The sequence below is a fragment of the Ambystoma mexicanum genome, chromosome 2p (genome assembly GCF_040938575.1).
Source record: "Ambystoma mexicanum isolate Mex_15411 chromosome 2p, UKY_AmexF1_1, whole genome shotgun sequence".
Classification (NCBI taxonomy): Eukaryota; Metazoa; Chordata; class Amphibia; order Caudata; family Ambystomatidae; genus Ambystoma; species Ambystoma mexicanum.
In genome coordinates this window covers 1,214,832,527-1,214,859,027 of record NC_090923.1, presented here as the reverse complement: position 1 = coordinate 1,214,859,027, position 26,501 = coordinate 1,214,832,527, and the positions used below count along the sequence as shown (strand labels likewise).

The 26,501-nt window shown below is 46.1% G+C and overlaps 1 protein-coding gene across 4 annotated transcripts in view; it reads right to left on the bottom strand.

Annotated features, from left to right (window-relative positions):
- Positions 1-26,501, bottom strand: part of LOC138567355 (uncharacterized) — a 432,054-nt gene that overhangs the window by 390,331 nt on the left and 15,222 nt on the right. Inside the window, exon 3 of one of the 4 annotated variants that reach the window (XM_069645478.1) lies at positions 7,674-7,832. The exons of the other annotated variants lie outside the window; for them this stretch is intronic. Coding sequence (XP_069501579.1) covers positions 7,674-7,832 — 159 coding nt within the window. Of the gene's footprint in view, positions 1-7,673; positions 7,833-26,501 lie in introns of those variants that run through there. 4 annotated transcript variants of the gene reach the window in all.

Genomic DNA, 26,501 nt, shown 5'->3' with positions numbered 1-26,501 from the left:
CTCCATAAAAATAAGTCTTTTTTTCACATAGTAAATTGTCTTTTCTCAAATCTTCTGTGTGGAATGTTCAGACACATTTAGTCATCAACTATAAACTGTACAATAAATATCTGCAAAAAAATGGCAAGTGCTGCACATCTGCTACAATAAATCTCCACACTCCAAACAACACACATGCTAGGAGGCATAGCACTCTGCTTGACTTCTGACTGCTTTACCACATTCACTGAGCATGTACCACATTCACTGAGTATGTACCACATTCATTGAGCCTGTAGAGCTATTCATCGGAACACAAGATGTCCAATGATTTCCTTTGGGTTGTGTGGGGACCCTGACTTATACTAACCTTAGATTGTCTACCAAATGGGTATGTTTTTCCTTTGGCCATGCAAAGGTTGTATTAGATCAGTGGTATTCAAACCTTTTTATGTGGAGCCACCCGTGAGTAAAAATATTGATGCTGGGTCCCCCAAAACCATAATTGCCTATATATTCTATTAAAATGAGTCCCTTTGCTCACTTTTTGAACATATCGAGGCCCCTGGACATCCTTTGGGACCACATAGGGGTGGGGGGCATCCCCACAGTTTGAAGGCCACTGTATTAGATGAATGCAATCAACAGGGAATACAATTGCATGCTGAGGCTGACAGGCGCAGGCCAGAGAGGAAGGAAGCGTCCCGAGAGGTAAGTGTAGAATGTTTGCTTCCTGTGTATTTGTGTGTGGTTTGTGACTGAGTGTGTTGGCACAGTCTGGGGTGTTGGTGTAGGATATGGGGAGGTTCAGAAGGTTAGACCCCCCTGATTTAATAGAAAGCCAGCGGGAGATATTGGGGTGAGGAGGGGATCGGCTTGTGAGGGCGAGAGAGAGAATAGGATATTAAGGGCCACACAAAAACTGCAGAAAAAAATCGGTCTTTTATGTGTTCGCCCTTTAAAATGCGGAAATATAACACAACCGGGTTTGCTTAATATTGGGAGCATGAAGCCACAAAGTTTTAAGGTTCAGTGAGAGGAAGTGATGAAAATTAGAGTTGTAGAGAGGAGATGGCAATGACATTTCAGGGGTAGTTTCGCTGGCAGATATGGTACTATCATTTAGGTACACTTGGAGGGTGGGGTGGTCGGGGGGTGGTTGCATGTGCCCAACCAGTCCAATGTAGTTCAGAGCCTGTCCTGGTTGAGGTTTTGCACTATTTACCATTCAACCTTGTAAATTATCTCAAAATGTCACTATTTACCAGGACAATAGATACTGCTGGCTAGCTCCATCTGAAACCCTCTCAGACCTGCTTTCTTGGCGTCCTTGTAAATAGTTGAGAATGTGCATTACTTACCCTTTCTCATAGAAAATAGTAGTGTTTCTTCTCTGCTTACACTTTGTCCTGGTAAATAGTAGCAATTTGCCCTTTGTCCTTGAGAATAGACACTACTATACATACATGTGTAAGCACAAAAAGAAGTGTACAAGTGAGTACATGGGTGCATGTGATGTCAATCCTGCACCTCTGGGCTGTTGGGCACAAGTCCTAGTTTAAAGCCGGATTTGCGAATAGACAGAGTGATCTGCCACACCCATAACTTTCCAGATCCTTTTATTGTTGTTGAAAGAAATAATCTCGTACTCTGAGTACTCTGGGTGGATCTCTTACTTTTTCCATATGGAGAAACTGCTGTTAATGGGCATGGGGCACCTCTTCCCATCTCTGATCAGGGGAGGGCTGGCAACATTTGGCCTGGGGGACAAGTGCGATTATCTGGCCCATAGTGCAATGTCCAAAGCCAATTGAACTCAATGTCAACATCTCCCCCTCCCACACATTCTCATATATATATATATATATATATATATATATATATATATATATATTACTTTCCTTTTATGTAATATATCTTTCAGTTATGCTTGTGGTTGTGTTAGAGACCTGGACCTCAGGAACCTCCCCACATACCAAACATAGTAACATTATTTCACCAGGATAATACTATTGTCGAAAGTAGAAAGCTGGGATTTCAGCTTAGGTTTCATTGTGTCCCAGTTTGCAATTCATCTCCTTCCATCCGATTGAATCCCCCTCTGGTGTCCTTCCCTTGCCCCACATTCTCAATGCCCCCCTGTACGTTACAATTAATTTTCAGACCGCTGTTCCTCTTTTGCTCCATCCTTTAACTCTTAACGCAACCCCTTCCCCTACCTTACCTTGTATGCACCGCCTCCGCTTATTCTCACTGCTCAGTCACCAACGCATTGCCAGTCACCCCCTTTAATTGCCCATCACACCAAGCCAATTATTTGCCACCCACCACATTCTGTTGCTCTGGCTCACATGTAGACACTTGAGCACCACGATTTGCCAGTCAGCCTCTGCCAGACACAACAAGAATTTGTGGTCAGTGTCTTGCTGATAATTGTAGCTATGGGGCCCGCACTTGGACAACCTAGAGTGAAAGATGCTGAGGGGACTTGACTTTTATTGTTCTCGCACTTGGAGAGTGTGCTGCATATTTCAATTCATGGGATCAGAGGGAACTGCAAGGAGGATCTGCCCGACATCTGGTGATGGAGAAGGAGCATGAGCGGCCTACTATATTTGTGTATTTTCAAGTAAGGTGGAGTGTGTGTGTGTGTGTGTGTGTGTGTTTGGGGTATTTCAGTTTCTGTGACTGGGGCGATGTGTTTGAGCGTATGTGTGACTAAAATATAAGGGGAAGGGTGTATCTGTGCTCATGTGACTTTGTATCTATTTATCTGAATCGGTTGTTGATTTACATGTGTGGCTTTTGTTGGTCCCATATGACAAGTGTTTTGTACAAGAATATGAGAAATGATCACCGAATGAGGGGGTAGTTCAGAGTTGGGTAGTAATGGTAAAGTCAGAAGTATTTGGAAAATGCTGCCGATTTTACTGTCAACCCAATTCAGGGTTTGATCAAATATCGTAGATGATATTTCATGCGAATACTGGTGGTGGTATTTTAGGCAGACTTCCTACAGAAAAGCCACTTATATTTACCTGCACCTTAAAAAATCCACATTGGCCCTAAATGTTGAAAACTTGTTTTAGTATGCAGAAGGGACACACGGGAGCTACCCTTCAATAGAGTGAAACATTGGCATGTCAATGGGGTGAAAATGTGTGCACCTCTTATTGCCCCCACTCGCCACCTTACCGGCTTAATGGATAAGAAAATGTACAATAGCTGTTAGGGGCCACTTCTGCACATAATCCATTTCTAACTTCACATTGCTGGTCTAAATGTCTGAAAGGGATGTTTAAAAAACCCTTTAAATGTTACCACCGGCTGAGGTGGTATTTTCTAAATAGTTCTAGAGGTATTGCAGAAACCCCACCTCCATTGGTGGGAAACTTTAAATAGGTCAGATTTTTAGAAATACCACCGGTGGAGGTAGTCCCTTTGTACATCGGAATGTCATAAAAAAAATATTCCCAACTCTGCATTATCCACTTAGTTTGTAGTATACTAATAATTAATACCCGAATGTTACACATTTTTGTGTGTGCTTTTAAACTCTGCCCAAAGTTAAGTACCATAAGCAATTGAACAGTCAATTCTCTAACCATCAAAGTAAAATCTATGGGTTCTATTCAGGGTGCTATTAAGCTCTTTTTGCAAATAACACACCAGTGATCAAGACATTTCTGTTCTTGGGCCCATAGTCCTCTTTCTTGAATTTTACTGGAAGGGGTGTCATTTCTTGTGTCATGGCTGCATGTGATACCAAAGGCTGGTTACAAGGCTGAGAACCTCCACCCATTTCCTTTGCAATGCCACTTCATATTCTCTATATGTATTCTCTTCCCGCAGGTGCTGGTGTGAGGTGTGAGGCTACCAACTCCCTTCTTGTTGGGCCGTGTATACAAACTCTTCCGCAGACCTGGTGTAATGCTTACACTCCCTTATCCAGAGGTTGAAGAGAGTGGGAACTAACAGACACTGAGATTTACTGCTTTTGTATTTAACTGCTTAACGTTCCACTACTATTTACAACCACTGGCACTGTTCTGGAGCAGTATTTTTTGTAATTAAGGTATATCTCATAGTTTTTCTTGATAGGCACTTCAACGGTAATCAGCTCACTTGGGCCCCTGATGAGCTGGTTAGCAGTAAAGGAACGCGTAGACCCTTGTGAATTACGAGTTTCCAGCTTCTGTGTTGTTTTGGGGGAGGGGATTGCAGGAAGAGGTTGCTATGCCTAAAGAGACACATTTTGCCAAGTATGTTGTACAAACTCATACACTTGTATTCCTCACACCTATCTTGATGTCCTTTAAAGCCCTGGCAGAACCTTCATCGGCAAAACAAATAGCCCACTCCATCCCACCTCTGCTGGAGTCACAGTTCCACCATGTTCCATTGCTACACGTCTGCCTCTGCCCTTATCTCTTCATTAGGGGAAAACTAACCACCGCAAAGCTTGTTTTACAAACCCAGTCTGAGACTGCCAGCCTTCTTTGAGCATGGGGGGCCGGAAAAGATCTTTCAAACCCCTAGTGTGAGACAGACCCCCTTCTGCTTGTGTGGGTAAACCACAACCGGTGAAGCCTTCTAGCCATCCTCTTTTTGTGTTATGTTACAGCTACACAGGAGGACATCAATTCTTTCTCCCAGCCCCCAAAGCGAGGCTGGCACCTCACCTCTTTACCTTGTTAGGACATAACCAGATACACTTTCTCACAGCCCTGGTGTGAGGCTGTTAGTGAAACATGGGATAAGAGAAAGAAACACCAAGCACACCTTTTCAATGATGCAGTTTGTTTGTATCTAGGTTTTGTAGATATCTTTACTGCCCAGTTTAGAGTGTTTGAGGTGCAGGTGAGAAATGCTCAGCCTTGGTATCTAGGCTGGGAAAAATATGAATAGAAGAAGGTTTCCTAATTAGGAAACCTGCGCCCCCTGCACGCTTCTGTATAGCCTAGGCCTAAATAAGTATTTGTATCGATTATTCTAGTGACAGAACCTCCAATGTGGATGGAGGGAACTGGCCAGACCATCCTATTTTCCAAAACAATTTGTAAAGTTAATAATAGTTAGCCTCATACACAGAGGGCAATTTCAAATCTAGCACATATATTATTTGACATCTTGTAAGCTTGGTTACGAAACAATTTTCTTTTATTTGTTGCAACCGGCCCAACGCGTTTCGAGTATATGTCACTCTTCATCAGGGGCATTAATTCATTTTCATACAATTTCTATGAAGATAGAAAACATTTGAATATACAGTAAGTGTCTCAGCGGTTCAATTTGTATCTATTCAATTATCACATAGAAGTCTTTAATCATAGCCACATTAAACACATTTAAACATAACAGGTTACCAAAGCGGTTATATTACAGATCAGGTAGCTACTTGGCATTTTGTCTGTAGCAACCCTTTATCTCTTGAGACCAACTATATACACTTCTAGTTTTAGACATAATTCTGCTAATCTTAATTTAAAATAAATGGGAAAGGGGACAGATTTTCCTTTCATTTCATAATGTGTTTAATGTGGCTATGATTAAAGACTTCTATGTGATAATTGAATAGATAAAAATTCAACCTCTGAGACACCTAATGTATATTCAAATGTTTTCTTTCTTCATAGAAATTGTATGAAAATGAATTTATGCCCCTGATGAAGAGTGACATATACTCAAAATGCGTTGGCCAATTGCAACAAACAAAAGAAAATGGTTTTGTAACCAAGCTCACAAGTTGTCAAATAATATATGTGCTACATTTGAAATTGCCCTCTATGTCTGAGGCTAACTATTATTAAGTTTACACATTGTTTTGGAAAATAGGATGGTCTGGCCAGTTCCCTCCACCCACATTGGAGATTCTGTCACTAGACTAATCTATACAAATAGTTGCCTGGGCCATACAGAAAGTGTGCAGGGGATTCAGTGAAACGTGGGATATCAGAAAAAATGTCTTCATCCTCTTGTTGGAGGATGGGACTTCCTCACTTTCTTGTCAGGAGAAATAGCGACACCATTGAGTGCCTCTTTCAGAGCTGGGTTAAGACTGTAACTCCCATGCATACACACATCACTCATGCAACCCCACAACACACTTGCCCTCTATCCCACTCAACCATGAAAGCGATTTTTATTGAATCAGATGTCACCCTTGGTCGAACACAAGCAAATGTGAATTCAATTTTATTGTTTCTTGCTTTTGTGGACCCTATTAAATATTTTAAATAATTCTCTGAAGCTGCAGTTTTTCTAGCAGGTCTTCCCGAAATGTCCTGTGCCTCATGTGCCTGGTTTATTGATTCTACGGCCAATCCGCATGAATTTGCTGAAGAGTGTGGCCTTCACATGGAGGTCCAACTCTAGCTCCTGGTATACTGCTTTCATTTCCTCCTCTTCCTCGCCCGATTGGCTCTCCTTCCATTCCTGCACAGAGTACTCCACTGTGGACTCCTCTTCCTGCCCAGGTGTGGTCGAGGATCCTAGTAGGCAGAACATTGGCTTTTTATTACTTGGTCGCTTCGTGCCACTGGAGCCACTTTGTACAGTCGGCATACCATGTATTCCTACATGCCCACCTCTGGTGTCCAAAGGAATTTCCTTCACAATACTTGTAAACTCTGACCTGCTACCCGACCAGGTTTGTAGTCCTCTATCTTGGGTTTTTCTAGATGTACTATCTTGGCCTTCATGAAAAGCTGGACTTTTGATTGGTCCTATGAAGCTGGCAGTGTCTTGCTCCACAGCTGGGGTGGAAGGCGAGATGGTAAGCCCAGTAGGACTTGTGTCTGCCCACCTCGTTTCAGATGGTCTAGCCTCTGGTCTGAATGGACTGCTTTCTTCAGAGCACAGTGAGGATTTTCGATTTATGGTGGAAGTGGCTGGACTTGTCCCCTCCTCGGCTTCTTTAGAAGATGGCAGTTCCCCCTTTTCTCCCACTGGGCCAGTGGAGAGAGATATTGAGTAGGAGGGTGACGGATCAGAAGAGGCAGGACTCGGAGAGGTGCCAGGGGAAGAGGAGGATGGTGACCCCGACTCATCCCTGCTTGTAACCCCGGATTTGGTTCGGGAATCTGACCTGGTCAGGGAAGCAGTCTTGCTGACACCTGTGGGAGATGAAATCTTTCTCTTTGAGGATTCCTTATTCCTTTTTGATTGTTCTTCCCCTATGCCCTCTGATGGTTTGGGGCTTGGATTGTATGGTCTATTGGCTGCAATTGGTTTTGGGTCTAAGTAAGAGCCACAAGAAGTGTCCAGCAACACGGATGTGCCTGCCTTACTGTACACAGGGGAATGCGTATAATCAAAATAGTGAGATGACTGTGAGCCCATTTCTTCCAAGGTCTCCTGGATGCTAACACCCTCTCTTGTCTGGCAGAATTGGTCAAGGTGCCCTGGATTCTGATCTCTCAATGTGGGGGTTTCCGCTGCTCCAGTGCTACCAACGGGGACCACTGTGCCTTCTCTCTCTGACTGTTGTAGTCCCCCAGACCTCATAGAATTCTTGGAAGAGCTCGAGAAGTGGTTTGCAGAAGTAAAGGAGCTGTTTGTGTGGTTGTCTCTGTCCCAAATGGCCATTGTCTCATCACTACAGGCGCTTGTGGAGGAGCTTGAAGCGTAACCATGCATATAGCGGAGCAAGTCTGCATTTGGAATGGCAGGATTTCTCTGTAACAGCTCCCCCTCTACAATGACCGGGAGTCCAGCAGCCAACATGGCTTCGGCCAGAAGATTCTCGGGCCTGCTGTACAAAGGCCGATCCTGGAAATCGCTAACCCCAAAAGCGTTATGTTGGGAGCTGGCTTTGTTTGATTCTTGAGCTGACATCTGCTGCCGAAGATGACCTGTTGGAACAACAGGAACAACCATATGTGACTGAAGATATGAGAAGGTATATGGAAAAGGAAAAATGTGAAGATGTTTGCACGCTAAAACCTTCTGCTATGTAGTCACCTTTCAACAATCAAAGCTGAGTCAAGACCATTGGCTCTCATTTGCTTTCTCTCTTTTCTCCCTACTCCCTCTTCCCCTATTCCTCTGACGTTTCCTCTGGGCATCCTTAGCTCAAGATGCTTCTCCTTGTGTAAAATGCTATTATGTGGTGTTCTCCAGCCCATAAAGATAAGTGAATGTGGCAGTGATGTTTTGTTTCTTCCTGGATAGTTGTGCCGAGACATTTTCAGTGGTTGTAAGATTGAAAGATTGACTGATGTATTTTGCTTCTTATGGCATAGGGTCAGCTGTAGCATCACGGTTGTATGCCAGTGTGCCTTGCGAGGTACCTGAGGGCATCCTCACGTCTACTCCCCCTGAATCCGCCTCTCAGGTGGCCAGGGAAAGGCCGTCACTCTTGGATCCCGTCAAGAGGGGGGATAAGCGAGGGAGGATCACCTGGATGGAGGGAGCTTGGAGAGTGGGGAAAGGATGTCTTTTGGCGAGACATGGTATCCCCCTTTCACTTGTCAAAATGAACCCTAAATTCCCCCATGCCTTTGTAGGCTATTATCAGTCTTTGGCCCTTTCTTTGACCAAAATTGCCTCACAGTCATTTCAATTTAAGATTGGGATGAGGAAGAAGCAACTGGGAGTTATTCAAACTTCCATTCATTCATACCACGTTGCTACTGAGACGTGGAAGAGGGTTTTGTAGTTCAGTTGTAATAGCCAGGCATGTCCAGCTAACAGGCCTAACCATGGTCAGGCAATTGAAGTGAGGGACTTACACCTGCAACCCTTCAACAAGTCACAGGTGTATAAAATGGGTGACCACCCAGCAGACATAGAGAAAAGGCGGGAGACAGATGGCCTGGAGAAAGGAACGTGGCTTGCAGAAGTGGAGGAACGGGCTGAAGAGGAACCGGCTGGAAGGAAGCTGTGCTAAGCAGGAGAGCGAGAGCGATGCCGGAGGCCAAGACTGGCCATGAGAGGGTTGAGAAGCCTGCTGTCCTTGTTGCCCGGTGTCCACAGCAGGAGCTTTGAGACACAAAAGTCTACCCATCGACGCAAGATGCTAGCAGCATGCGCTGAGGAAGAGCGGGCTACAGAGTGCAAGAGGCATTATTGAATACCAAACTAATTGAAAGAAATGATGAGCATATTTCAATACAGTAGAGGCATTATGGAATACTGAACTAACTGAAAGATATGATGAGCACATGTAAATACAGTATGAGACAGAACCAAGTGGTGAACACTTATGAAGAAAGTGAAAGCAAGGGAAAGCAAGATGGTGGAAAAGGGTGAACACCACAGAATGAGTTGTATGGAATACATGCTGTGGCAAAGCCAAGAGACTGCCCAGGAGAATATGAAATACATGTTGGCCAAGGACACAAGTTTAGAGAGAGGAAAACAGTGTTGGCGAAAACCTGAAGAATGCAGAAGCATAACAAAGTGCATTGGGTTATCGGTTGCGTGACCTGTAATGGGTGCATCGCGTGTGGACCGACAACTGTGCCTAGACCGAGTGACCCCTGTTTGAAAAGCGCCTAGGAAAGTAAATGAGAAGAAGCTTGTATTTTGCCACAGTTGCTAAATGGAATGATTAATGCATAAAGAGAGCAACCGATGTGAACCATTGAAAAGCTGCAACAGTTTTTGAAAGAGTTGAACTGGAACTGTTTTGGAAAACCAGGAGATTTGAACTGATTATAGTTTTCAAGCTGGAAGAGCTGACATCTTGGGGAAGGGAACACCAAGACCTTTTGAAACTGTGTTGAACTCTTGAGGAAGAGAATCCCAAGGTTTCTTTGGAACTGTTTGAACTTGGGGAAGGGGAAGCTGAGTATAAGCCAGGAGCTCGAAGAATCCTAGACCTTTATTTTAAACACTATTTCTTTTGTTGCTGACATCCCTACACATTGTATATATTTAGCTGTGAGGGCAAGTATAGATTGTGGACACAGAGAGACTGCTTAGTTGAACTTACTGACACAGACTATCCTTAGTTTTCATTAGGTATGGACATCCCACCTTAGCATAGAGCATATTTGGCCTTACTCCATCCTGGCATTTCAGAAAAATGAACAATTTATTGAGAAAGTTCAATCTGTTGTCTGTGTCTTACTTCATGATGCCTTCACAGTCTATAACAGGGACAGTGAAGGTACTGTAATGTAAGTGGTATTGTATAGTGCCCAGTGACAGGTTGAGGATCAGGTAAAAGGCCCTGTCAGTGACCAGCAACCCAGACAATAAGAAAACTCACCACCCAAGAAGAAAAATGAATTTCCAACCCATAGCATAGCAGAGAAACCCGCGAACCATTAGATTGTGTGCAAACCTGTGCTGGAAAAGGGGAAAGGCTTAGAGGGAGTTTATCGCCTCTCATCTCTGTAATCCAATCTCTGGTGAAAAGGTGGGCACCAATTGGTGTAGAGTGTCATGTGGGTGCTGCAGCCAATGGGAAGGGGAGGAAGGCACAGAACCATTAGCTCCACAGTATAAAAGCAGTCCGTGGGTTGTACAAGTGAGATCACAGGAGGAGCTGGAGGTGGACCAAGAGACCAGGCATAGGACGTACAGGGGCGCAGAATGTTGGAGAGTTGGTGGCAGAGCTTTGCAAAGGTGAGGTATTTGAAAGAGAGCGGTACCAGTTGTGTGTTGTGTAGTGAAGTGTATTGTAGGAAGTGGGGAGGAGGGTTTATAGAAGGTGTGTATTTGTGTGAAAGAGAGAGAGAGAGAAAGAGGAAGAGAGAGATATAGAGGTAGTGTGATACATTGGAGTAGGGTTGTAGTAAATGTGAGAGTGAGCGTTAGGAGCAAGTGAAGCTTGCAGAGGGATGTGAAGGAGTGGGTACAAGGAGAGGGGTGTAGGGGAGAAGTGGGCTGGGGGTGATAATAGTGAGAGTGGGAAGAGCGAGCAGTAAACCATATCCCTGAGTTTGGAGGAGAGAGGGTAGTAGTGAAAGGGATAGGTTGTTAGCATGACAAAGAGCAGAGGGAGTGTTAGTAGAGTAGGGAGGAGTAACATTAAAGGGTGGAAGGAAGGACTTAGTGTGGAAAGCAACAGAGGGAAGTGTGAAGAAGTGAGAGTAGTAGCAATGAGAGTAGTAGTATGGGGAGAGCAGTCATCGTGTCGGAGGAGAGAGAGTATTAGTAGCATGGAGAAGGGAAGGTAGTTGGGAGGGGGGAGTGGTAGGAAAGAAGATAGTAAAATCAGAGATAGGTGGTTGAAAGAGAGGGAATCATCAGAGAGGCAGAGAGGCAGAGGAGAGAAGTAGGGAGGAGAGAATGTGAGTGGAATTAGACAGAGGAGATCATGGGGAGGAGGAGAGCAGTCATGGAATAGAGTTGGCTGGAAGATCAAATAGCACATACATACACCACCCCATTAGAACTAACCACTGCTAGTGTAGGGCCAGGTAGGAAGTCCCTGACAGAGTTAGTGAGCCTGTTGTAAGGGAGAAGATCATCAACCCAAGGTAGAGACTTAACAGTAAGGGATACTGAGCAGTAGCACCAATTGGGGTTACAGATGCCTGGGCTAGGGAAGGAATTCCACAGGAGGTGATAGAGAGGAGTAGTTCCCCAGCCCCACTTCCAAGACCTCTTTTCCAGCCAATGCCTTTGATCCAACCATTGCCTGTCTCTGTCCTAAAACATTCTCATTATTGGTTCAAGAATCAGTTCTTCGCTGTATTTGCAACACAAGTTCCCTGTAGACTATATGGATTTTTTGGCCCATCTGTGACAGCCCCTCTATCATTTTCATGGTCTTGTTGCATGGGGCTCATAAGAAAAGAGTAGGGTTTGAGGTGTGTGAAAGTCATGGGTAGGTAGCTGTGGCCAAGGTCAGGGGGACTCAGGGGATGAGGGGAAGCAACCCATGGAGGTGTCTGTGGTGTCCATTTAGCATCCCCAGACTCAAAAAGCAGTGAGTCTTGAAATAGCCACTCAAGGAAAACAATCCCTGTTAGAACACCTGACAATGGCATAAATGTGTGACACAACAGGGTACACCACATTGGAACCCTAGGCGGTATCTGTTGCCAGAGTACTGAGAAACAAAACAATAGTGTGGGTAGTTATGCCCTGAGTTTCCATACCTACGGCAGTCCTCTCTGGAAGTATATTGTGCAATCAACCTCATGCTGTTGTCCCTTAGCATGGAACCTTGCACTTGTTTGTGGTTAGTCCTCCATCCTGACCCTCTTAGTCATAGCTTCTCCATCATGTGCTCTAGGTATTCACTCCTTACACACTGGAGGTTTTTCTCCAATCACTGTCCCAGAATCCCAGGATAGTCCCAGGAATAGACTCTGGGAATATGTTTCAGAGAGGAATGGCCTATGTATGGAAGTCTAGGAAAACATTACCAACATTATTGTTTTGTTTCTCTCCTAGACAGCAATTCCCAGTATCCCACCAAGTAGGCCCTCCTCAGCTGTTGTGTTCCAATACTTTGAGTAGCCAACCATGCCCTGTGAAATAAGTACTGTTGAATACTACTTCCTTGTTGCTTTCATTGTTCTGTTCTTCAAATCACCCATGCAGGTGTTAGTGGAATATAAAGGGCAGGCAGATGTGAAACCTGAGGCATTAAGTGCAGGCCATTGGAATCCAAATACCGAGTGTGAATATGATTCTATGTGGTTTGTGGTAGTGACGCTTGGGTATGTGTTTTATCCAAAGGGTAGAACCCAAGATTTATTTAATGACAGTGCTGTGAGGCCAAGTTAGCCACTTGTGTCTGGTGTGATAAAGGTAAACATGTGAACTCTGACATTGCTCTGTCAGGGTTAATGTGGTCTTAGTAGGTACAAAGCTGCTGTGTGTGTGTAGTTTAAGGTGGTAGGAGTTTGAGAGCTGAGAGGGGATTCGAAATTAGTGAAGACTCCTGTTATTTGAGTTCAATGCTAGACTGAACCATTTGAGTTCCAGCCTGTAGCTGATCAGGGGTTGCGTTTTAATCGTGGTGTAGTCCACCGGGATTCAGAGTTTTTACTGTCTGGGTCCATTCAATGGCAAAAACAGGGGAAATTGATGTGATTGAGACATGCACATGTGCATTTCATCTGTTGGTGAGATTAACCTAAAAGGGTCCCGTCTGTTTTGTAATGGCTTGGGATGTTGGTGTTCTGGTCGTTCTTTGCTCCAGGCATTATTTTGTATCCGGGTCTGTGATTCTTATTTATGTTGCAAAAGGTTTACAGTGGTTCTCCTTTGGGGCTGCGTATGTGTTTCTGGGGGGCCTTTGGGTATGAGTCAGGGATGGCTGTTGGTTGAGGTTGGTCCGATATCCATCCGTTTCATTGGACATTTAAGGGTTCTGTATCATATGTCAGTTGCCGTCTTGTGAATAGCCAGGTCTCGAGGGATTTCTGAAATGTTAGGCAGCATGTCTCTGTGCACACATGCTTCCGACATGAGTTCCAAAACTTGGTTGAAGAAATGTGGAGGTGGCTCCTTCTCTGTGATGTTTCCAGTTGATGGTATGCCCTTCTACAAAGGCTGTGTTGCTGGGTTGAAGCTTCTGAATAGTTTGTAGTGGGCGAATTTGCTTGTTGTGGTTGGTTGACAAGGTCCCCTTCCTTACTCTGGGCAGATGTAGTGGGGTAGCAAGGGGCCGGGGACCTCACCGTCCTAGCAGATGGTGGTTCCGGGAGAGGTATGGAGAGGATCCCCATGTCATTGTCACTTAGCTGCCATCTTTGGGAAGGGGGTGATTACATGTTATAGGAAAATGCCATTGACCCTTTAAGAGTGTTGCTTGGGGAACTAAAACCCTGTGCATCAAAGAGAAGGTCCTCTCTTAGATGGGGTCGGAGAAGTACAAGGTCCAGCCCCCCAAATACCCCCCACTCCCCATAATGGTTGTGATCACTTCCAAGTTTTTGGCAGCACTCACACCTATTCCCAAAGCCTGCATGGCTTTGCGTGGTAAGATGCTGCAGAACACGCACAAACATACACGGGCAGGTAATCCAAGATAGCAGACCAGCTTTATGAAGCTGCACTATGCCCGGCCTGCAGTGGATCTGTTGCAAAAGTTAAAAAATGGATCGCAATGTAAATATTAGACCTAACCAATCACAAGAGCCCAACCATTATCTTGCAGAGATCGACACAATCAACCATGCCTCCCTCATAGACAGACTCCACTGCCTAGGCATCAGGGACTTTGCTCTAGAATGGATCTCCTTGTTTCTCTCTAACCACTCTCAAATCACCATCCTCTTTTCTTTCTCCTCCCCTCCTGGCCTGTCTCTCAGGGAGCACCCCCCCACCCCCCTTGTGAACCTCTACCTAAGCCACTTCCCCAGGCTTATCTGCTCCCACAACCTCATCTGATACAACTATGATGATGGCACTCAGATATTTTATAAGATTACCCACTCACTGGCCTCCCCGCATCCTGACCTTGCCTCCAGCCTAACAGATATCGACCACTGGATGACGACAAACCACCTCCTCCTTAATCAGGTCAAAACCGAAATCCTGATTTGCAGCAAAATATCACTCCTCCCCAACCTAGCTTCTGGCATCCTCCATAGGCCCCCCTCCCGCAGCATTCACCTCAGTAAAGAATCTAGGATGCACCCTCAGCTCGGACCTTACTCTTTTTCGCCACATCAATGCTGTCTCCAGATCCTGCCACTATCACCTCCACAGCCTCAAGCGGATCTTCCCCTATCTCTCTTACCCTCACAGAATCTCTGCAATCCTGGCATCATCCTGTCCCGGCTGGATTATGCAAACTCCCTCTACCTAGGTGCCCCTGCCTCCCAGTTCAGAAAGCTCCAACGGATCCAAAGCTCTGCAGCAAGGCTCCTCCTTGCTCTGTACCTAAGAGAACACATTTCCTCTGCACTCAGGGTGCTCCACTGGATCCAAATCAGCCGATGGGCCACTTCCAAAGCCATGTGCAACACCGAAATCGAAGTAGTCAAAGATTTCAAATATCTAGGGATAATGATAGACAGTACGGACAACTAGGCAAAAATGCAGAGCCATTTATGGGAAAAGACTTGGAAACGTACCTCCCAAGCACGAGCTATGGACAGAAAGTTTGGGCGTTTTTCACTGATCCCAGTGATAAAGTTTTACAAGGCTAAAGTGGTTCCATCACTGACATATGGAGGAGAAGCCTTTCCCACAATTCCATCGGGTCTCTGGGCCAAGCTGGAAAGATACTTCTGGTGGGAAGTGCTCCGCTTTCCAAAGTCAACTACTGTGCCGGCAATAAGGAGAGAACTAGGCCTTCTATCTTTGAAATCAACAGTAGACTCGAACGAAATGTCGCTATATAGGAAAGTGATCATCCCAGACTCAGTACCACAATACAAGCTGATAAACCAAGAAATACAAAAAGGAGGGTGTAAAATGCTATCAGCTTGGGCAGCAAAGAAAAAACACCAACTGGAACAAATCGGATGCTCCGAGGAGGACTTATTCCAAAATCCAACAGAAATCAAGAAAAATGTGACTGGATAGAAACCCAAGACCAGTCAGACTTCAATAAACTACTTGCTCACATCCCATGTCTTTCTCAGGTTTTATTTCTTGTCTTGTCCCATCGGTGGTTGCTATTTATTTGCTGGTGATGGTACTGATTTCGGTAGCCAGGCCCAGAGCTGTTTGATTGGGGCAAATGATAGGACATTTTGTTTCGTTTTTGTTGCTTTTTCAGGAGCCCCTTTCGTTTCTGTTTCATTAGCGCATTTGTTGTCCTTTGCCAAGTAAGGTTTTTCCTTGGCTAATTGTCTGGGCTTTTGGGTCTGCTCCTTTGTTTACTTGTCTGGGGTCCTGCTTCCCTGATGTTGGCTTTGGGAGCTTAGGACGTTATTTTCTGGCCAGTGATTTGCTTCAGTTTTAGACCTGTAGTGGGTGCTATGTGTTTTGGCTGATTTTTGTGAGGTCTGCTGATCAGTGATGGGTGTTTTTGGTTGGAACTCTGTTGGAGGATATCCTCTTTGAAGTAGGTCTTCTAGGCCCTCCTTTGTCGCTATTGCTGTTGTTGCTTCTTTTATGTGTAAATAAGCTTTTGCGCTTTATGGCAGGACTCCACAAGAGTGATGTTATCTGGTCTTAAGTGTTTGAGGTCCTTGATGTTTCTTAGGATCTTCGTGATTGTTCCTCAGTTTAATGTTACTGCTTCTGAATTTTTTTCAATTTGTTCTAACTTGAAGGTTTTTGTTGGCACCAATTTCTTAATTCGCTGTTGAGGGTCAGGATTTTTGCTGATTCCGGTCGTGAACTCTTGACGGTGTGACGGGGAGCGTTGCGAGTTTCTGCTGCCTGTCGCTTTAAGTTCCTTAACTCTTTTTTGTGCATTTGTTCCTGGGGACTGATAGCTGTTCTTTTGTCCGCTGTTCTGAGTACTTGTTTTGACTCTTGTTGATGTTGCTGTGGGGATGTCCCCGATTTGTGTTGTTTGGTATGGACTGGGCCTTTTGGAAATCTTGAGCTTTCCCGTGATTTAGGTGGAGATGAGGCTGAGCTTTTCCGTCTGCGTTTTTTAGGAGACGGTTTTCTTTCAGGCCGCCTCAGTGATTTTGGTGTGTTTTCAAGTACTTTCTTGCTTACCCCTGATTCAGGCGAGAGATGTAGGGTTATGTTCATGGAGTTTTTATCTGCCATGAAATCTTCCACTGATCTAGGGAATTTTTGTACATGCTGTTGTGGAGACCTTTGGATTGTCTGAAAGGTCCATCTTTGTTGGTTAGGTGAAAACAGATTATCGTTTTGCGTCTTTTCTATGGCAAGAAATTTGCTTTGCGTGCTCCCGACCTTGTTGGTTGTATGATTCTCGTGGCTCAAGGTTTCAGGACAATCCTTTGAGACCCGACTGGCCTTCTGAGGTGGATTGGCTTTTATCGGTGATCCTTCAATCTCTAACTGATGACGGATAGCTTTCCCGGACGTGACGGATACATTGGCCCTCATTACAACTCAGGCGGTAAGGGGTTTACGGCGCCGTAAACAGCGCCGACCCTTACCGCCTGAGTACGAGGTCCCTTAGCGCCATGGCGGATTTAACACCTGCTTTTAGCAGGTGTTAAAATCCATGGCGCTAAGGGACCATGTTGTTAATTACGCCACCGTAATTTACGGTGGCGTAATTAACGCCTTCCCCACTCCCATTATGCCCTATGGGGAAAAAATGGGAATGGGGAAGGGTAAATGGGGATTGGGGACTTACCGCCCCGCCGACCTCGGAATGGGGCGGTAAGTCCGCCTACCACCATGGCGTAAACATAGTTTACGCCATGGTGGTAAAGTCACGGCCCAGGCGGTAACTTACCGCCTGGGTTGTAATGAGGCCCATTGTGTGCGAGAAGGTTCAGACACGAAGAGTGAGACAAAGTAAAAGATCCATTATAAAATACTCATCAGTATTGAAGGAAATTCATAACAGTAATAATGATTGGAATTTGGAATATGTGTGCACAACAACGAATGTAGATGAAATGAATCACGATCTGAGTCATCTGATGATTAACGTTTAAAGGACATCAGTTAGAGATTGAAGAACTTCTCTTGGAGAATTAAGGATATGCGCTGAGCATTGTCATCAAGAACGTTTCTTGTTTGACGTTTTTGAGTGGTGTAACTCAGCCTACTCGGTTAAATGGGGGTGAGGGAACTCCCCATAGGGGTCCTGACAAAGGTTGCATTACCAAGTGGACAAATGTATTGATGTTCAAACAGACAAACGAAACACGTGTAGACAGATATACCGGTGTAACTAATAGTACACGGATAGAACCACCAGATCATTTGGTGGAGGACTTTTCACAGTGCAAGAAGGATATTTTGTTGAATATTATTTTTGTCAAAGAGATATGTGTTATATGTTTGTTTTAGAAAATAACAATGAATGAATGGTAGGAGTGAATCAGTGTGAGCAAGGAAATATTTTGGTTTAAATGTTTCAAAAATGTATATTTTATATTTTGATATGAAAATAAAAGAATTTGAATTCAATGATTGACATTTATTGATATATTTAAAAAGATAAATGTGTGAGGTTGGCTATTCCCTATCCCAGTGGTCCAATTCTTTGCTTATTGCTAATGTATTGAGCCTGGAGGACCACGGATTAAGACCAGGCACCCCTTTGTTTTGAAGCGTGTCATTTAAGGCCTCATATAATTTCCCGAAAGGTGCTAAGGCAATTGTGACGGCCGACATGTCTGTTTTTTTTGTTGGGGTCTCATTTGGTGGTTTCTGGCTGGTGTACTTTGGGCTTGCTCGTATGTTGGTCTTTCAAGGGACTGGTTTTGTGAGAGTCAGTTTTCTCTCAGTGGTTGAGATGAAGTGATCTTTCTTGCAGGCCTTAGGATTGTTGGAATCTGCCAGTCCGCTTCAGCTTCAGAGCAAGGAGGTAAGGAAGGTTGATTATTGCGTTTGTGCTGCTCTTTTCTCGGGGTAAAGGAGAGAGTGTGGGGGACAGGGATTCGGAGCCTCTCTTTTCTTCTGCCTCCGTTTGTGCCTCTGCTGGAGCAGATGGTGTGTCAGTGGGAAGCGGCGTGGTTTCGCCTGAACGTGGAGGATCGTCAGCATTTATCGTTGGATCTCGAGTGTTCATTTCTTGTGTCACCTTTGGGTCAAAATTTCGTTTCTTGTTTGGTGAGGGCCTTTGTGAGGGATCTTCCTTGGGATGCTGCAGCGGGGGGGATTCGAGATCCGGTTTGTTGTTTGTTTGGTTTGTGATCTCGCAGGTTTTAGTGACTGTTTTGTGAGATTTTAGGGCTGGCGGGGGATCCATTAGGGCTTCTAGGATCTCGCCGTCCGTCAGTTCTTTGAGAACATCGTGTTTTCTTTTTCCCTGTCTTGAAAAAAAGTATTTTAGAGAATTGCAGGATGTTGTTTTTATTTGTGATTCCTTTGTTAGGACTGATTTGTCCTTTTTTGTTTTTAGTTGTCCTCGTGTTTTGTTTTTTGTTTTGTCTGAGGTAATGTTTGTATTTAATGTTCTGTGAGACTTTGCTGTGGGGTTTCCCCCTCTTTTGTTTTTTTGGCGTGATGGTTGTTTGTTGCTCGTTTTTTTCCTCTCATTCGCAATTGTAACCTTGTTCAAAGTTTTCCCCGGGTGCTTTTCTTCTGCGTTGAGTGTGTTCTGTGACTTATCAAGCTCCTCTAGGGGCGCTCGTGCGCCCATGCAGTTCTCGTGTCTGGGGGGAGGGAGCCCTGTGCTGGTCTGCGTGCCGTGGACGGGTCTCTGGAAGGGCTGGGAACCCAGCATCCTGTGCTGCGTGTATTTTGACCTCGATCGCAACCGACGATGCCGGCTTGGCAGGCGCCTGTGCGCTCTGCGGTCTCAGTGAGTCCCGAGGGAGGGGCCATAGCTCGGGCTCTGCTTTGCCGGAACCTTTCCGCAGCCTTGGGAGTTCCTCCAGCTGGAATGGGTCCGCTGAGTTAGTGCGGGGCGTCGCTTTGTTTACTGCCAGCTGCTCCTCCAAGGCAGGTCAGTTTTCTGTTTCTCCTGTGATTTGCTTTTGCTTTTGTAAAGCTCCTCTGGCCTCACGTTCGCTGGCTGGGCCTGCTTGAGCGAATTCTCTCACAGTCCGTCCTCCGACCGGCTGCACTGGGTCACTGCTAGTAGGGAGCTAGTCCCGTGGGGGCCATTGTTTCAATATGCTCCCCATCTCTGGGCTTTTCCATTGCCGGTTGAAATTTGCTCGTAGCGTTTTTCTCCGTGGGCTTTGATCTTAATTGAGCATATTGCTTTAATGGAGAGTCGACGTCCGAAGGTCCATCACCTTTTGCTGTTTGCTCACAGTTTGATGGCAATTTGGCGGGTCGGAGTTGGTCACCCGTTTGTGTTAATGCAGCTTTCATGTGATGGCGTTGAGCGGGTGTTTGATAGCCCTGGCAGGCATGATCTGGCAGTTTGTCTGGGGGGTATTGGTTCACAAACTTGGTGCATTGGGCGTGAATTTCTGAGGCGTCTTTTCTCAGCGTCTTCACCTTTGTTTGCTGGGTTCACCAGCGTCTGCAGTAAAGTGGTTTGATCAAGGTCCGTATTCATTTTGCTTGCAGCCTTTTCAGTCCTGACAAGGACTGCAAAGACTGCTTTACCTCTGCTCAAGCTCTGCGACTGCTCCGCGGTCTCAGGTAGGTTTTATGGGTCCTCCCACAAAATTGCTCCAATGGTAGACAGACTGGAGCACAGAGCAGTGTGGACTGCAAAGACTGCTCTACCTCTGCTCAAGCTCCACGACCGTTCCGCGGTCTCAGGTAGGTTTTATGGGTCCTCCCCCAAAATTGCTGCAATGGGAGACAGACTGGAGCACAGAGGCAGTGTGGACTGCAAAGACTGCTCTACCTCTGCTTAAGCTCTGCGACAGCTCTGCTGTCTCATGTAGGTTTTATGGGTCCTCCCACAAAATTACTGCAATGGTAGACAGACTGGAGCACAGCGGCAGTGTGGACTGCAAAGACTGCTCTACCTCTGCTAAAGCTCTGCAGAATAATACTTCTGTAATCTTAACTAATTGTACAAATCGAGTGCGGATACGGAACCCAGGCGGAATGAAGAAAGTTAGCGAAGCTGGGAATCCTAAAGCGTTGTAGAATATAGCCAGATTTTCAACCTATATGAATGCTGATGGCACCATTAACACCAATCCTAGGAACATGTAGAATTTAGCGCTACATTACAGCTAGCAGATTGGAGTATAGCCAGCATATTTATTCTGGGCCACTGCTTAGTATGTAAATCATACATTTAACCTCTTTCTCTCCATGCACAAAGGTATCAGCCGGAGGCACGGCCGCAAACCAGCACACAACCACCCCCATCCACCACTTGAAGACACTTCGCACAACACCTCTGCCATGATAATGCAGCCACAGTTCATGACAAAAATGTGATACGTAGTTACACACATATCTTCTATCCCACTCTCCAGTACCCAGGCGAGACTCCTCATCACCACCCATGCACATGCACATGCCTTTTCGATATGGGTGGATAACAGGGACTTGGCCACCCTTCATATCTCAAGCATTGGCCAATATGCACACTCCCATATTAGATCCCTAAAATCATTTCTCAAATCTGGACTCCGGTTCCATGAGGGCATTCAACCTAGAGCACGTTGGGACCATACTAATGGTGAAAGGCGCTATACAATTTCCCCACTTCCTGCAGCCATCCGGTCCTGGCAAGCATCAATAATGTCTCAGGAGAGGATAAGAGGCAAGGTGGCTGAAAATCGCCTCCACAAACCAAAATTCAGAGAGGGTGAGCTTGCTGTACTCCCGGATGAGGTAATCACACACTGTGATGAACTGTATGGCAGTCGTCAATGCAAGACCACTAGGCAGCACAGGACAGCCATTTGGACAAACATCTCCCAGAAGGTGACAGCGGTATCCAGCATGCCCCGTGATGGAGTGGACTGCCGCAAGCGGTGGAACGACCTGAGGGTCAAGGTGCGGGGACTGCTGTCCCAACACCCCCAGGCGTCCCTGGTGACTGGAGGAGGCAACATGGAGCCACTGGTCCTTCTGGCCTGGGAGGAGTAATGTAGCACAGTGCTGGACCTTGAAGGGATAGAGGGAGTCGGGTGCCAGCAGCCAGAAGGGAGGAGGTGAGTCAATCCCCAAGCTCCCACCCCAAATGCATGCACAAATTGCATCCCAGCATAAGATGCCCAAGTGGACAGGGACACAAGTCAGCAGAAACAGAAGATGGGCAAGCCAACAGGGCAGAGTGACGGGGTAGCACATCAGCCACCCTCCACATCAACCATGTATCAGTTCACGAAGGGCACCCCTGAGCCACACTGCACCGTGAAGGTCAGGCAAGTGAGCCACAAGAATGTCATGGGCTCCACACCCCTACTGTGCACCCTGTGCCAGTGTGATTGTGGTGCATGAGTGACCACAACACAGTGCAGCTGTCATACCAGCATTTTGCAGCCCCAGTAGGCCTGCCCCATGATAGCATGGCAGACAAGACACAGGGAAATACACACTCCACACACCGACATGGGAACAGCCTGCCAATCACTGTGCACCACAGTGCAGACCTGTGGGCTGCACAGCAGTGCCCCATGGTGCCATGACAGTGCCATGGACTAGGTCACCCCCCCATGTGAGTGCCACCCGAGTAGGGGACGCCGGGGCAGGAGAGGGAGGGTGATAGTGTGATGGGGAGTTGGTGGTGTGAGGGGGAGATGGGATAGTGTGCTGGGGAGTTGGTGGTGGGGGGGAGGGGAGATAGTGTGATGGGGATGGTGGTGGGAGGGGTGATAGTGTGCTGGGGAGTTGGTGGTGGAAGGGGGGACAGTTGGGGCACTACATCAAATAATAAACGCTAAAAGTCATCAAGTGTTGCATGGCTCATGCCATGTGTAAGTGTCAGAGGAAATGATCTATCAATCCCTGGCATGCCATTCTCCCATCTCTCACGTCATCTCTGGCAATGCGTGCATTTGCCTCTGCCACAGGCACTGCATCCTTATCCTCTGGGGGTGGCATGTCCACATCAGGGTGTAGTGGGACATTTCATTTCAGCCAGAGTTTGTGCAACATTGCACACACTAGCACAATTTTCCCAACTTTCTCTGGAGCGTACAACAGGGCTTCACTGGTACGGATGAGGCAGCGGAAACGTGCTGTTAGGAGTCCAAAGGTACACTCGATGCAGACCTGGATCCTGCTGTGAGCATGGTTGTAGGCATTCTCTTGCAGCAGTGTCTGTGGCTCACGCACAGGGGTCATTAGCCAGGGCAGTTGTGGGTATCCGGAGTCACCTGCATGGGGGGGGGGCACAGGCATTATTCACGGTGTAGGGTGTGGGGGTGGACTTACACAATATCAGGTCAATGGGCTACTTGTGCATGCAAATGGGCCATCATTTCACGGGATGTGTCTATTTATGCAATGTCACTCATGCCATGCCTTGTTTGTGCTTCACATGCACCCTGCTCCCTTGCAGCATATGTTACGTAGGGTGTCTGTTGGTGACATGTCCAGTGGACATTGTTGCTGTCATGTGGATGTGTTTTCACACGGTGCATGGGGCATGATGCTGGGTTCCGCATGGATCCTCTCTGGGCATCTGGTGGCAACGGGGTGTCATTGTGGGCTGGCTGCACATGGGTGCATGGCAGTGGCACTGGCAGGGATGTTGTGCTCTGTGGAATTTTTGCCCTTTGTCTGCATTGCTTTGGTGGGTACATGTTGCATTGTGGTACCTGTAGTCATATTGGTGTATTTGGTTGTTACTATGTGTGTACTACTGCTTCTCCATACAGGTAAGTCCGACATGTGCATGCTCCCTGGTCTGTAATGTGACATTGGTGCGGGAGGTGGTTGAGTGCGAATTTTGCATTTGTTTGTCATGCCAACCCTTGCGTGGTCATTCGAATCGCCCACCCCTCATTTGGGCATGTTACCTGCAGCGCATGTGTACTAGCTTTTTTACTCACCCACTATCCATGTCCGTTGTACTCTGTGCTTCTCCATGTATCCTGGTAGTGTTCTGTTCCATAGGACCATGGCATTGTGGGTGGAACCAGGGTAGTGGGCACAAAGGTTGGGGTTTCAGGTCACCTGCATATTCATTGAGTGGTAGTGCTTGCAGTTTCGTTAGACTGCTTCGTGAGCCTGGGGGGCCACCAGTGCAACATGGGTACAGTCCAGGGCAGCGATTACATTTGGCAACAGGGCAATGGCATTGAACTGGGTCTTCATGGCACTGACCTGGGCTGGGGTGGTAGGCAGTGAGATGTGATGTTCAGGGCTGTCAGAAGATGTGGTGAGGCCCCCTTACAATTTTTTGCACTCGGCCAGTGCCGGCACATCCGCAAACAGGAGACTCGAGAAATCTACCCTTGAGTTTGTGTGCAGGATCCCAAATATGGTTTAGTACTACATCTCCAAATCAACTACAGCAAAGTTAGATTTCTCTACTGAAGAAAGGTTCATGCCAGACTAACTTTTTTATCATGTGAATAAATATATATAAGATGGCATGAGCTCTCCACTGCGCCACCTCCAATTCTCTGAGGGTCAGTCACTTTTCCAAGCAAAGAGTTGAGGGCAGATCTCTTTCTTCGGCTGGGGCCTCCCTGCCTCGTTGAAACTTGAGGAGAACCATCTCCGGTTCTGGAAGCATCTCAAGACCTGTCTCTTTGCTTCTGCCTTCTCTCTTCCTCTCCCTTGCTGATCACCTGCCTGATCCATGCACTGGTCACCTGGTCAAGCCCTGAATTCGGGCCTAGGTCCCTGCCTGTCATGTTGCAATCCCGCACTGCCTCTTGGCTCCCCTGCACTTGTGGTCTGTATCTGTAACCCTACAGTCCCCGCTCTTGCTCTTATTCTCCACCCGTTGGCTACACTTATGAGCACCCACACTTGCCACCTGTTGGCTGTATTCTTGTTTCTCCTTTGTTGTTGCATCCTACCCCACCCTCGGCAGTTCTCCCCTCCCCCCTTCCCTGCTCTGGCGCGATCTGAATGACACAAGGCCTAGTAAGATCTGTGTTTTGTCCTACTCTTTTGTTTCTCCCTCCTTGCCATGTCGCGCCTAGAAACACTTGTGTACAGGCACGTTATAAATGCCATATCATATCATTAAGGAGCACCCTGCCCCTGTGTGCGCATTAAAACACACATCATACACAGTGACAAATGATGTACAGTGGAGGCTGGTACATTTATGAACTTAAGAGGCTTAAATGTTTCTGCCAATTAGGCAGGATCAACAGAGCACAGTGAGGGAGCCCAAACCAAACAAGGGTTGCTTGAGGGGGGTTCTCACTCCCAAGAAAATGTTTGAAAAATTGGGTTAAAAGTATGCCTTTTACAGCACTTTCTTTGCAAAAGTGGGTAGAAATCCATACAGTTTGCAATTGGTTTTGTATGGAATCACTTGGAAATTCCCAATAGTTGCAAATTACAAATTGTGCATAGGAACATTTTCCAATACATTTCATGCTGCCTTTCCACGCGAGATATGCTAGTATAAAAATATATTCATGCTGGTTGTTCTAATTATGTCGATGCAGGCTGCATCAATATATTCCATTATTACCATGCCAGTAAAAATACCATGCCACAGAAAGTATATCCAGGCTGACTGTGTACCATAAGTGTTATTACTGTCTAGATTGGCCTACATTCAATGTGGGTCAATTTAGCCAAGTAGTATGTTTGCTTTAACCTTGATGCATAGTCCTGTGCATCAAGGGTAAAGCAAAAAGAGCACTGGCAATTCTAACAGTTTGGGCATTCGTGTAGGCATGGGAAAGGCACTTCTGTATTGGTATTAGCTGGTCATTGATAGTGCCGGTGCAAAATGGTTTGAGTACCTGAGCAGCTAATTGCAGTGCCTGGTAAATGCCTAATACTTATACACAAGCCAAAACTGTTGGCTTTGCCAATGCTTATTTTTTAAAAGAACTTCAGCGAAAGACACGCAGGGAGTTTTTAAATTGAGTGGCCAAAGGCAGACCTGATTAAGACATTTTTATTACACCAGTTACGTGTTTACAACTCCAATGAAGTCATGAATTCTCAGAAGACTCCTTTGAGGAAACACATTGAGGGCAACGTTTGATGGCAAGGCATGTTTAAAGCTAGCTCAAAGAGTTCCAGTGAGGAGGTGTTTTGGGTGGGGAGGGCAGGAACTGGGTGAGAATTGCCATAGGGATTAGCATGGCCATGAGAAGTCATTTCACTGTTAGCCCCTGCATTCATATCCATACATTTTTAGGTAATTGAAATTGTGATGTGGGGTTAGCACTTGCATGCTAGGGGAGTGATTAGAAGGGAAGTGGTGACATGAGACATCTCATTCTCACAGCAGTCCTTAAGTGTGACGTTTCAGAAATGAAGGCAAGAGGTAGCTGCTTGTAACATTGAAGCTTCACCAGAATAGTCTCATTCGAAATGTGGAAAGATGTTAGGTGCCACCACACAAGGAAGTTTGCCCCTTCCTCACAGCCTCTCACGTTAGTGCCTCTCCCAACATGTGAAGTGTTAGTCCCCTTTTCCCCCTGACATTTTAGCCTAGGTGCACCTCTGATGCCATGAACCCACCCCTTAATGAAGTGGCCCCCGGGGCGGCTACATTTAGGGGTGGTGCTGAACACACACTCACAAAAAACACTTTCACCCATGCATTCATCCACCAGTTACACAACTCCATACATGCATGGATACATAAAACCAAATACAGCATTGACACAAACACCAACATGCACACATGCATTCATACATACACATATACATACTAATTTAAATACACATATACACTTTTAATTTAAAATAAAAAGCACTTACCTTACCTCCATGCACCCTTAAAAAGCATCCATGCAGCCGACACGTAGACATGCTGCCTGACAAGAGAGAACTACTCTCCCATCAGTCAGCATGATCACGCTGACAACATGAACACACTGGCTGACAGGAGAGGAGCCCTCTCCTATCAGTCAGAGTGGTAATGCTGAGCAACGTGAACACACTGACTGACAAGAGAGAATTCCTCTCCCATCACTCAGCGTGGTCACGCTGAGCAACGTGAACACACTGACAAGAGAGAACTCCTCTCC